The sequence below is a fragment of the Myotis nattereri genome (genome assembly GCF_964212035.1).
Source record: "Myotis nattereri genome assembly, chromosome: 2".
NCBI lineage: Eukaryota > Metazoa > Chordata > Mammalia > Chiroptera > Vespertilionidae > Myotis > Myotis nattereri.
The window spans coordinates 106,907,991-106,920,767 of record NC_138076.1 but is presented as its reverse complement, the minus strand read 5'-3'; the positions used below and the strand labels follow the sequence as shown (position 1 = coordinate 106,920,767).

The window sequence follows — 12,777 nt, the reverse complement described above, 5'->3', positions numbered from 1 at the left end:
TGGAAGAAAGTACTGTGTCATGGACTAGTAGAATCAATATCATTAAAATGTCCATACTACCCAAAGCAATCCACAGACTCAATGCAATTCCTTTTAAAATACCAAAACAAATGGGACCACATCAAAATAAAAAGCTTCTGCTCTGCAAAAGAAACCATCAACAAAGTAACAATGGAGCACTTGTAATGGGAGAATATATTTGTCAATGATACATCTGATAAGGGGTGAATCTCCAAAATATGTAAGGAACTCTACAACTTAACAAAAGGAAGACAAACAATGCTACCAAATAAAAGAGAAACATCGTAATTTGTCGTACCTCCTCTACCCTTCCCATTGGCTAATCAGCGAGATATGCAAATTAACTGCAGGCCAAGATGGCGGACGGTAGCCAGGCAGCTTGAAGCGAACATGAGGCTTGCTTGCTTCAGTGTCGGAGGACTCCAACGTTCCCCGCCTGCCGCTGCCGGCCTCTGAGCTTGCAGTTTGAAACATTGTTATAAATATAGAAGCTAAACAAAACCCCAGAAACCTGCTTTTAGCCAGCCAGGATCTCAGAGCTGGAGTTGAACCAGTGTTTCGATTATAGAACCCAAACAAACCAGATACCTGCTCTCAGCAACCGAGGCCTAAGAGCTGGAGCCAAGCCTCAGAGCTAAAGCTGGCCCAGAATAAAAAAAAGAAAAAGTAAAAAGGAGCGGTTGGGAGCTTTAGTCACCTGCCGGTCTGAAAACAGCCCTCAGCCCCTACCCAGACTGGCCAGGCACCCCAGTAGGGACCCCCACCCTGAAGGGTGTGTGACCACCTGCAAATAGCCATCATCCCCTCATCCAGGCTGGCCAGGCACCCCAGTGGGGACTCCCACCCTGAAGGGTGTGTGACCAGCTGCAAAAAGCCATCATTCCCTCACCCAGGCTGGCCAGGCACCAAAGCAGGAACCCCACCCTGATCCAGGACATGCTTCAGGGCAAACCAGCCGGCCCCCACCCATGCACCAGGACTCTATTCTATATAGTAAAAGGGTAATATGCCTCCCAGTTTCGGGATCAGCGGAGCCGTGAGGCCTCCAGGCACTGGGATCAGCGTGACAGAGGGCAGCGCCCAAACCCCCTGATAGCCCTGCAGCTCTGTGTGTGACAGGGGGCGGAGCCACAACCTCCCTATCCACCCTGCTCTGTTCGTGACAGGGGAAGGCTCCCCAACCCCCTGATCAGCCCTGCTCTGTGCCTGATAGGGGGGAGCTCCCCAACCGCCTGATCGCCCTGTGGCTCTGTGTGTGACAGGGTGCGGCGCCCTGACCCCCTGATCGGCCCTGCTCTGTGTGTGACAGGGTGCGGCGCCCCAACCCCCACCACCCCTCACCGGCTCTGCTCTGTGTGTGACGGGGTAGAGCCATAACCTCCCCATCGGCCCTGTCCTGAGTGTGACAGTGGCGGTGCCCCAACCCCCTGATCGGCCCTGCTCTGTGGGTGATAGAGGGCGGCATCCCAACCGCCCCTCACGGGCCCTGCTCTGTGTGTTATGGGGTAGAGCCATAACCTCCTCATCGGCCTTGCCCTGAGTGTGACAGGGTGTGGCGCCCCAAGCCCCTGATCTGCCCTGCTGTGTGTGTGACAGTGGGCGGTGCCCCAACTCCCCTATCGACCCTACTCTGTGAGTGACAGGGGGGAGATCCTCAACCCCCGATCGGCCCTGCTCTGGGCGTGACACGGGGGAGCTCCCCAATCCCCTGATGGGCCCTGCTCTGTGAGTGACAGGGGGCAGCGCCCCAACCCCCTGATTGGCCCTGCTCTGTGCACGACAGTGGTTGGTGCCGCAACCTCCCCATCGACCCTGCCTTGAGTGTGACAGGGGGCGGTGCCCCAACCCCCCAATCGGCCCTACCCTGAGCGTGACTGACCGCCCGATCCGCCCTGCTCTGTGCATGACAGGGGGCGGCGCCCCAACTCCACAATCGGCCCTGCTCTGAGCCCGACCAGGGGCTGCACCTAGGGATTGGGCCTGCCCTCTGCCACCTGGGAGCAGGCCTAAGCCAGCAGGTCGTTATCTCCCGAGGGATCCCAGACTGTGAGAGGGCACAAGTGGGGCTGAGGGACACTCTCCCCCCCATCCCCCCCAGCCAATGCACAAAACAAAAAATAAAAAAAAAAGGTTAAGAGGACCCTAGCCAGTTTAATTCAGTGGTTAGAGCACTGGCCCACAGACTGAAGGGTCTCGGGTTTTATTCTGGTCAAGGGCACGTACCTAGGTTGGAGGCTTGATCCCCAGCCCTGGTGGGGACCCTGTGGGAGGCAAACAATCGATGTGTCTCTCTGACACTGATGTTTTTCTGTCTCAACCCCTTCCACTCTCTCTAAAAATCAATGGGAAAAAATGTCCTTGGGTGAGGATTAACAATAACAAAAAAAAAGGTTAAGATGGTAAATTTCATGTGATGTGTTGTATAAAATTTTTAAACAGTGACTTAAGAAAACAACCCTGTGGAATAAATGTCTTAAAGAAAATATACAGCCAGAACCGGTTTGGCTCAGTGGATAGAGCGTCAGCCTGCGGACTGAAAGGTCCCAGGTTCGATTCCGGTCAAGGGCATGTACCTTGGTTGCAGGCACATCCCCAGTAGGGGGCGTGCAGGAGGCAGCTGATCGATGTTTCTCTCTCATCGATGTTTCTAATTCTCTATCTCTCTCCCTTCCTCTCTATAAAAAAATCAATAAAATATATTTTAAAAAGAAAAAGAAGGAAAATATACAAAGAAAGAAAGAAAGAAAGAAAATATACAGTATGGTTTAGAAGGAAACTTTTTTTAAAATAAACATTCTTTGGAGCTATCCCACTCTTAACACCAAAATAAGTATGATAATTAGAGTCTATTTTAAAAGTAACACAATACTGGGGTCTACACGTCTCCTGGAGAAGTAGCCGCCGCAGTGAGGAGACATGGGTGGGGGGTTGGGGGAGCCAAGGTTTTACATCTCTTTAAAACATTGCACAGGACCAGACAGCAAGTTTTTAAAAATAATACCAGAGCATTAGAAGCAGCCAGAATAAAAATAAAGAATTCAAAAGTACCAGGAGAAACCAAGATGGCGGCATAGGTAAACACCGGAGATTGCTGCCTCGAACAACCATTTCAAAAATACAACTAAAAGACGGAACGGACATCGCCCAGAACCACAGGAAGACTGGCTGAGGGGAAATTCTTCAACTAGAAGGAAAGAGAACAGCATACAAGACTCAGAGGAGGCGCAGTGCGGGAAATACAAAGGTGCGGAGGTATGCGCGGAGTGGGCTGGTAGCTGAGGGCGCGGTTGTCATTTTCAATCAGGAGGGAGTCTCAGATTCTGAGCTCCAGTTCTGGGTGAGTCTCTAGGGACCCAGACTCAAACAGGATAAGTGGGACTGTCTGGCATCGGTCGGAACGTGAGTTCAGCTTTCTCTCCGAGGTTTGCAGCGGTTGCTGGGACTCTGAGAGGCAGAGCCTCTGGGGACAGGACTGAGAACAGCCATAACTGCTCCCTCCACCCGCTCTGTTGATCCCGTGCGACCCGCCCTGCCAAAGCCCTGCACAGAGCCATTTGCCAGATAGCCTCAGGCAAAGGCTAGGTTAGCACCTCCCTAGAGGACAGAAGTTTTCCCACTGCAGACACAGCTGATTCTCACAGGCAGTTGGCCTTGAGGTCAAATCCCCCTAGTATTAACTACAACAATCAAGGCTTAACTAAAACAAGACTGCGCACAAAGACCACTAGGGGGTGCACCAAGAAAGCATCAAAAATTCAGAGACAAAGAAACAGGACAAAACTGTCAATGGAGGATATTGAGTTCAGAACCACACTTTTAAGGTCTCTCAAGAACTGTCTACAAGCCTCCGATAAAGTTATGGAGATCTACAAGAAATCTAATGAGACCCTCAATGTTATGATAAAGAACCAACTAGAAATTAAGCATACACTGACTGAAATAACGAATATTATTCAGACCCCCAACAGCAGACCATTGGAGTGCAAGAATCAAGTCAAAGATTTGAAATGCGAAGAAGCTAAAAACACCAAACCAGAAAAGCAAAATGAAAAAAGAATCTGAAAATACGAAGATAGTGTAAGGAGCCTCTGGGACAGCTTTAAGCGTACCAACATCAGAATTATAGGGGTGCCAGAAGATGAGAGAGACCAAGATATTGAAAACCTATTTGAAGAAATAATGACAGAAAACTTCCCCTACCTGGTGAAAGAAATAGACTTACAAGTCCAGGAAGCGCAGAGAACCCCAAACAAAAGGAATCCAAAGAGGACCACACCAAGACACATCATAATCAAAATGCCAAGAGCAAAAGACAAAGAGAGAATCTTAAAAGCAGCAAGAGAAAGAAACTCAGTGACCTACAAGGGAGTACCCATACAACTGTCAGCTGATTTCTCAACAGAAACTATGCAGGCCAGAAGGGAGTGGCAAGAAATATTCAAAGTGATGAATGCCAAGAACCTACAACCAAAATTACTTTATCCAGCAAAGCTATCATTCAGAATTGAAGGTCAGATAAAGAGCTTCACAGATAAGGAAAAGCTAAAGGAGTTCATCACCAGCAAACCAGTATTATATGAAATGCTGAAAGGTATCCTTTAAGAAGAGGAAGAAGAAGAAAAAGGTAAAGATACTAATTATGAACAACAAATATGCATCTATCAACAAGTGAATCTAAGAATCAAGTGAATAAATAATCTGATGAACAGAATGAACTGTTGATTATAATAGAATCAGGGACATAGAAAGGGAATGGACTGACTATTCTTGGGGGGGAAAGGGGTGTGGGAGATGGGGGAAGAGACTGGACAAAAATTGTGCACCTATGGATGAGGACAGTGGGGTGGTAAGGGCAGAGGGTGGGGTGGGAACTGGATGGAGGGTAGAAATGGGGGGGGGGGAAGAGGAACAAATGTAATAATCTGAACAAGAAAGATTTAATAAAAGAAAAAAAAAAGAATTCGAAAGTAATAAAAATGTGCCCTACACGGTTTGGCTCAGTGGACAGACCATCGGCCTGTGGACTGAAGGGTCCCAGGTTCAATTCTGGTTAAGGGCACATGCCAGGGTTGCACGATTGATCCCCGGTTGGGGGCATGCAGGAGGCAGCCAATCAATAATGATTCTCTCTCATCATTGATGTTTCTATCTCTCTCTCTCTCCTTCCCTCTTTCCTCTCTGAAATCAATAAAGATATATTAAAAATAATAATAATAATAAAAATGAAGCTTCTCCTAAGAAAATAAAAGAGCTAATAAAAGGTTCCAATGTGGAATTGTTATTCAGAACATCCATTATACAAGGTATTCACACAAATCACTGTACTCTGAAATTGGTCCCAGGGAAATACCTTTTATAGAAAATGTCCCTTTGAGTTTTTTAGGATAAAATCAAGTTTTTGTAATTTTTAATTTAAAAATACATAACTGCAACAAAATCCTGGAAATGCAGATATTTTCCTCTGAAATGGCATGTTGAAAATGAGTGAATTATAGTTTTATAATTAAACTAGAGGCCCGGTGCACAAAAATTTGTGCACTCGGGGGGGGGAGGGGTGGGGGGGGGGTCCCTCGGCCCGGGCTGTGCCCTCTCGCAGTCTGGGATCCCTCGGGAGATAATGTCCTGCTGGCTTAGGCCTGCTCCCAGGTGGCAGAGGGCAGGCCCAATCCCTAGGTGCAGCCCCTGGTCGGGTTCAGACCAGGGCCGATTGTGGAGTTGGGGCGCCACCCCCTGTCATGCACAGAGCAGGGCGGATCGGGAGGTTGCGATGCCACCCTCAGTCACGCTCAGGGTAGGGCCGATTGGGGGGTTGGGGCACCGCCCCCTGTCACACTCAAGGCAGGGTCGATGGGGAGGTTGCGGCACCACCCCGTCATGCACAGAGCAGGGCCAATCAGGGGGTTGGGGCGCTGCCCCCTATCACGCACAGAGCAGGGCCGATCAGGGGGTTGGAGAGCTAACCCCCAGGCACGCACAGAGCAGGGCCCATCAGGGGGTTGAGGATCTCCCCCCTGTCACTCACAGAGTAGGGCCGATAGGGGACTTGGGTCACTGCCCCCTATCACACACAGAGCAGGGCGGCTCAGGGGGTTGGGGCGCCGCCCTCTATCACCCACAGAGCAGGGCCGATCAGGGGGTTGGGGCGCCGCCACTGTCACACTCAGGGCAGGGCCGATAGGGAGGTTATGGCTCTACCCTGTCACACACAGAGCAGGGCCCGTGGGGGGGAGGGGTTGGGGCGCCGCACCCCGTCACACACAGAGCAGGGCCCGTGGGGTGGGGGGGTTGGGGCGCCGTACCCTGTCACACACAGAGCCGCAGGGCGATCAGGGGTTTGGGGAGCTCCCCCCTATCAGGCACAAAGCAGGATCAATAAGGAGGTTGTGGCCCTGCCCCCTGTCACACACAGAGACACAGGGCGATCAGGGGGTTTGGGCGCTGCCACCTGTCACGCTGATCCCGGTGCCTGGAGGCCTCGTGGCTCCGCTGATCCCGGTGATGGGAGGCATATTACCCTTTTACTATATAGAATAGAGGCCTGGTGCATGGGTGGGGGCTGGCTGGTTTGCCCTGAAGGGTGTCCTGGATCAGGGTGGGGGTCCCCACTGGGGTGCCTGGCCAGCCTGGGTGAGGGGATGATGGCTGTTTGCAGCTGGTCACACACTCTTCAGGGTGGGGGTTCCCACTGGGGTGCCTGGCCAGCCTGGATGAGGGGATGATGGCTGTTTGCAGGTGGTCACACACCCTTCAGGGTGGGGGTCCCCACTGGGGTGCCTGGCAAGTCTGGGTAGGGGCTGAGGGCTGTTTTCAGGTTGGGACTGAAGCTCCCAACTGCTCCTTTTTTTTTTTCTTTTTTATTCTGGGCTAGCTTTAGCTCTGGCTCCAGCTCTGAGGCCTCTGCTGCTGAAAGAAGGTATCTGGTTTGTTTAGGTTCTATAATCGAAGCAATGTATAACTCCAGCTCTGAGATCCCAGCTCCCTGAAAGCTGGTTTCTGGGATTTTGTTTAGCTTCTATATTTGTTACAATGTTTCTTAAACTGTAGGCTCAGAGGCCAGCAAGGCAGGCGGGGAACGTTGGAGTCCTCCGACACTGAAGCAAGCAAGCCTCATGTTAGTTTCAAGCTGCCTGGCTGCCGGCCGCCATGTTGGCTGGCAGTTAATTTGCATATCTCGCTGATTAGCCAATGGGAAGGGTAGTGGTCGTATGCCAATTACCATGTTTCTCTTTTATTAGATAGGATGTAAAATTAAAAGGACACTGCTGAAAACTACAGGCCATAGCTAAGTATTTTGAAAGAGAACATTAGATATTTCATTGAAAATCAAACTTTACGAAGTGATATAAATGCTTAGGAAAATATATTATACTAGAGGCCTGATGCACGAAATTAGTGCGGGGGGGGGGGGGTGGAGGTTGTCCCTCAGCCTGGCCTGCACCCTCTCTCAATCTGGGACCTCTCAGGGGATGTCTTACTGCCGCAGTCGCACATCTCTTGCAATCCAGGACTGGTGGCTCCTAACCACTCGCCTGCCTGATCGCCCCTAACCACTCACCTGCCTGCCTGATCTCCCCTAACTGCTCGCCTGTCTGCCTGGTCACCCCTTACCACTCGCCTGCCTGCCTGATCACCCCTAAACGCCTCTGCCTGCCTGCCTGATCACCCCTAACTGACTCTGCCTTCCTGCCTGATCACCCCTTACTGCTCGCCTGCCTGCCTGCCTCATCACCCCTTACTGCTCGCCTGCCTGCCTGATTGCCCCTAAACGCTTCTGCCTGCCTGCCTGATCACCCCTAACTGCCTCTGCCTTCCTGCCTCATCACCCCTTACTGCTCGCCTGCCTGCCTGATCGCCCCCAACTGCTCTCCTGCCTGCCTGAGCACCCCTAACTGCCTCTGTCTCAGCCCCTGCCATGGCGGCTTTGTCCAGAAGGTTGTTCGGCTGTCCGGTCTAATTAGCATATTACACTTTATTATTATTGATTTTACTTCTCTTTGACCTTGATGAACATTTTGGTCATACCATAACTATTTGAGAATGCCATATTTTGACAAGTTGATGGGTTTTCCTCCTATGTGAAATGAAACTATTAAATTAGAATTATTCGCCCTAACCAGTTTGGCTCAGTGGAATTCAATTAAATTGATGTTTAGTCCCAAAAACATATAAATTGGTCAAAAGATTACAGTGTGTGGCCCTGGCCAGGTAGCTCAGTTGGTTAGAGCATCTTCCATATATGCCAAAGTTGGAGGTTCAATCCCTGTTCAGGCCACATACAAGAATCAACCAATGAATGCATATATAACAACAAATTGATGTCTCCCCCCCCCCACCACCCCCTCCTTTTCTCTCTCTAAAATCAATGAAAAAAAATTTTTTTAAGTAACACAATACTTGTAAAATCTCAAGGTTTGAAATATTCAGGGCACCTAATCCAGAGTTAAATGTACAGAAAATCTCTGTGACTTTGCAAAAAGGATTAGCCCCCTATAAATCTGTGTGTGTGGTTGTGGTGAGAATGGTAGTTCCCCTAGTTCAGTTTGAAGCCTCAAGTGAACTCAGTCTGGAATTTTCAAAACAGTTTAACTAAATATGGTAATCAAATCAGATGTTTATAAATACTACAAGGCATATTTGGCCTCTGTGGGTGAAAACCCTGATTCAAACCTGCATTATCTGACTATACCACTCAAGCTGAACTATTTGCTACCAGATCTGACAGCCTAGAGCAAAACAACACTATTTTAACCCAGGTCAGAGAAGCCTGTTTACAGTCAACATGATCATATTTTCTCCTTAAGAGTTCCAACAAGAGAAACAGTCAATCCCTTAAGGACATTTAACTCCACCCCAAAGGCAGAAAAACCTGACCTTTAAAAAATACTTTCTTCTTCCAGCCAACCCAGTAATTTAATTTTTTGGAGTCAAAAAGATTCCTTTGAAAATCTGATGAAATAAAGGCCCATACTCCCCAGACAGGAAAGCAAATATGTACAAGAACTTTTTAAAGATTTTTAATTGATTTTGAGAGAGAGGAAGGGAAAGGGAGAGAAATACCACCGGAGATCAAGCATGCAACCTGGGCATGTGCCCAGATCAGGAATGAAACTGGCAACCTTTCAGTACATGGGTGACGCCCAACCAATGAGCCATACTGGCCAGGGCAATATACAAGTATTTTATACAATGGGAGAGTAGTAAGGGAATCTAGAGTTTATTAAGCACTACTATGCGCTTAGTGTTTGGCCTATTCACAGCTGGAAAAACAGGAAACAAAACACACTGCCCTTCAGGAGGTTATATGTGCCAGAGATACAGGCAGATTTCTTCATTCTCTCAATTTTACAGAAAGAAAAAATGGTTTTGACCTAGATGCCAAGAAAATAAACTACTGCTTTACCTTTATATTTTTCCTGTGAAAGCCTTAGTCTTCAGTATAACAAGGTGGGGGGAGGAAGATAAAGGAACCAGAGTAAGAGGAGAATCAGTACTAATGACTGGACTTACTAGAGTATCTGGAGGGCATTGTACTTTTCCACTATATCAAGTTTTCCTACTGTAAAAATTAAAGCAGCAGTGATAAATGTTCAAAAAGCTCACTGTTCTGTAAGAATATTGAAAGATTTCTTGAAATTCTCCACAGATGCTATTTTTGTCACCCCTTTTTATTTTGTGATTAGCACAAGAACCACTGAAATGAAAAAACAATCCACTCTTCTTAGTGCATATTAGGTTAAGAATAAAATGCAAAGGTATTTTCAAGGAAATGGAAAAATCAAAGGAAAAAAAGCATCATATTGCTCATCTAAGACTATTCATAAGCCAGTGAGCTTTAGTCAGGGAATTTTCCTACTATGTACTTCAAAAAGAAGTAGACTTAGTTCTCTAAATTATGCAGAGATTAAATTGCAGCCTCAAGCTTCCTTTTCTGAAAAACCTATTGGCAATATGATTCTTAAATGCAAGGACCCTAATTTCAGAGTATCTATTGGCAGGACAATCGGAAACCATTTTTTTCTCTCATGTTATAAGCCTTTAGATGCCACAATATTCTCCTGAGAGACTTTTGCACTCCTTACTGCCTACAAACTTGAAGGTATGGCTCGACAAACATTAATGTGCAGACTGATGGGAGATCAACCACACAATTCATTGTGACAGGAGACTCCTCCAAAATGAAAATTAACAGTTCATGAAAACGAACGACCTCAAAAAAGTGGAAGCAGCTCTCTCCACTCAGCACCCTTTTCTTTCGCGTATTGTAAACCCTTCCATCAGAGTTAAAAACCAAGTGAAAAAGGTATTTTCAACCCTTGCATTCAATTTGCATTTCAATCCTTGTTTTCAACTCTCTGCTCTACCAAGAACAGCAAATACCATAGTTAAATAGGGAGAGACAAAGCAAGACGCAAAGAACGTTCGAGGAGGCGCCCGCAAAACGCAAGCAGAAGTCTCGAGTTCCGAGGTTATTCCCGGATTAGCCAGACTCCCTCCTGCAGACAAACCACCAGGACACCGGACCTTGGGGCAAAGGACGCTCCTTCGGCATCTGGGCTGACAAGGCCGCGCCTTCCCTGAGCCGAGCTCCAGACCAGCACCCCGGGACCGGTTCCGCAACTTCGCGAGGCCAAACCCCAGCCCCTCACCTGCTTTTGCACGTCAGCATCGCTGAGGGCCATAGTGAAAGCGATGCTAGGCCGGTGGGCAACTAGCTCGAGCTTAGGCCTGAAGAGGATGGTGGAGAAGAGGGAAGGAAACCCTGCGCAGGTTCCTCTTCCCTTTGCTTTGTAATCCCAGGTTCCGGTTCCTGTCAAGTGACCGCGCAGCCGAGACACGTGAGCCTTCTCAGCCAGTAGGAAAAGAGCAGGCCTCCGAAAGTCCCGCCCCTGCCCCCTCCATAGCTAAGCACTTGACAGGGGCGCGGCCTGTGCTCTTAACATTTGCGGGTAATTTCTCTGTGCTGTTTTCCTCAACAGCTGTCATATCAATGAAAGAGAGGGAAGATCAGGATCTGGCATCTGAAGTTAGTGAAGCTGTGTGAATTTCCCCAGCCTTACAGCCCTTGCAGTTTTTTATAAACATTTTAAATAGTTTTCCCGTTTGGCTCAGTTCATAGAGTATCCTCCTGCCGACTGAAGGGTCCCCTGGTTGATTCTGGTCAAGGGCCCATGCCTGGGTTGCCGGCTCCATCCCCAGTGGGGGGCATGCAGGAAGCAGCCGATCAAGGATTCTCTCTCTTCATTGATGTTTCTATCTCTCTATCCCTCTCCCTTCCTCTCTGAAATCAATAAAAAAATACTTTTAAAAAGTTTAAATATTTTATTTATACAAAAACATAATTTAGTATTTTACTTTCTTGGTCTTAATGAAAGGAAACTCAATAATACTTATTAATAATTTTTTTTGTTAATCCTCACCCAAGGATATTTTTCCATTGATTTTTAGAGAGAGTGGAAGGGAGGGGGAGAGACACAGGAGAGAAGCCTCAATTGGTTGCCTTTGCATGCTCCCCACCAGGGCCAGGGATCATGACTGCAACTGAGCTACAGGTCCCAGGGCCAACTGCTCCATCCATTGAGCCAAACAGGCTAGGCTATTAATAGATTTTATTTAAAGTTATAGAAAAATTAAGCAGAGCAGAGAGTTATCAGGTAGATACCTTTGTCACCCTCAAACAGTTTCCCCTATTGTTTTTTGGCCACAAATATGAGAGTTTGTTTTCCAGTTTCCCCAGTTATTAACATCTTACATTAGTGTAATGTATTTGGCATAGTTAATTAACCAATATTGGTGTATTAACTAATGTCAATAATTTATTTGGATTTTCTTACTTTTAATCCAATGCCCTTTTCTGTTCCAAGATACTACATTTTGTTTAGTTATGTCTCCTAAGTTTACTCTTGACTGGGACAATTTCTCAACCTTTCCTTGTATTTGAAGACCTCGGAAGTTTTGAGAGTACTAATTAGGTATATTGTAGAATGCACCTCTATTGGAAATTTTCTCACGATTGTGAGTTATGGGTTTTTGGTAGGAAGATCACAGATGTAAAAGTGCCATTTTTATCGTCATATCAAGTATTCATGCTGTCAACATTTTTTATGACTTCCTTTTCTTTTTTGTTAATCCTCCCCCAAGGATATTTTTTTCCATTGATTTTCTAGAGAGTGGAAGGGATGGAGAGAGAGAGAGAAAAAAAAGAGAGACACATAGATTGGTTCCCTCCCACATGGCTGGGACCCTTGGCAGTGGCCGGGGATTGAATTGCAACCCAGGTAATTGCCCTTGACTGGGAATCAAACCCAAGACCCAAGATGAAACTTAAGATAATTGCCCAACTATAGGCTAATGTAAATGTTCGTGGGCCAATGACACCAACCACTGAACTACACCAGCCAGGGCTCAACATCATTTTTTACTATTGATGTTGACTGTGATGGCCTGGTTGATGTAGTTTTTGTCAGGTTTCTCCACTGTAAAGTTACACACACACCCGTTACTGTACTCTTTAGAAGGAAGTACTAAGGAGTGAGGAGTCATGCTCCTCATCCTTTAGGGTGGAGTATCAACATAGTTTATTTAGAATTCTTCTGAATGGCTCTATGCATTTTTTAACATCATTCCCAAAACCCACTGAGAGGGACTTATTCAGAAAATTAGGGCAGAAATTCCTCCAGTCTTGTTTGCTTCAAACTCCCATTTTTTTCCCCCAGCTACAGAAACAAAGACTTGAAAAAGTTATTTTTAGGATAGACT

The 12,777-nt window shown here is 47.2% G+C and overlaps 1 protein-coding gene across 1 annotated transcript in view; it reads right to left on the bottom strand.

The window, feature by feature from the left end:
- ATP6V1E1 (ATPase H+ transporting V1 subunit E1) overlaps positions 1–10,824 on the bottom strand; it is a 55,619-nt gene extending 44,795 nt beyond the window's left edge. The window contains exon 1 of the mRNA XM_081083530.1: positions 10,668–10,824. Within this exon, the coding sequence (XP_080939656.1) occupies positions 10,668–10,700 (33 nt within the window). The 5' untranslated portion in view covers positions 10,701–10,824. The remainder of the gene's footprint in view (positions 1–10,667) is intronic.
- Between the last annotated feature and the right edge of the window lie 1,953 nt (positions 10,825–12,777).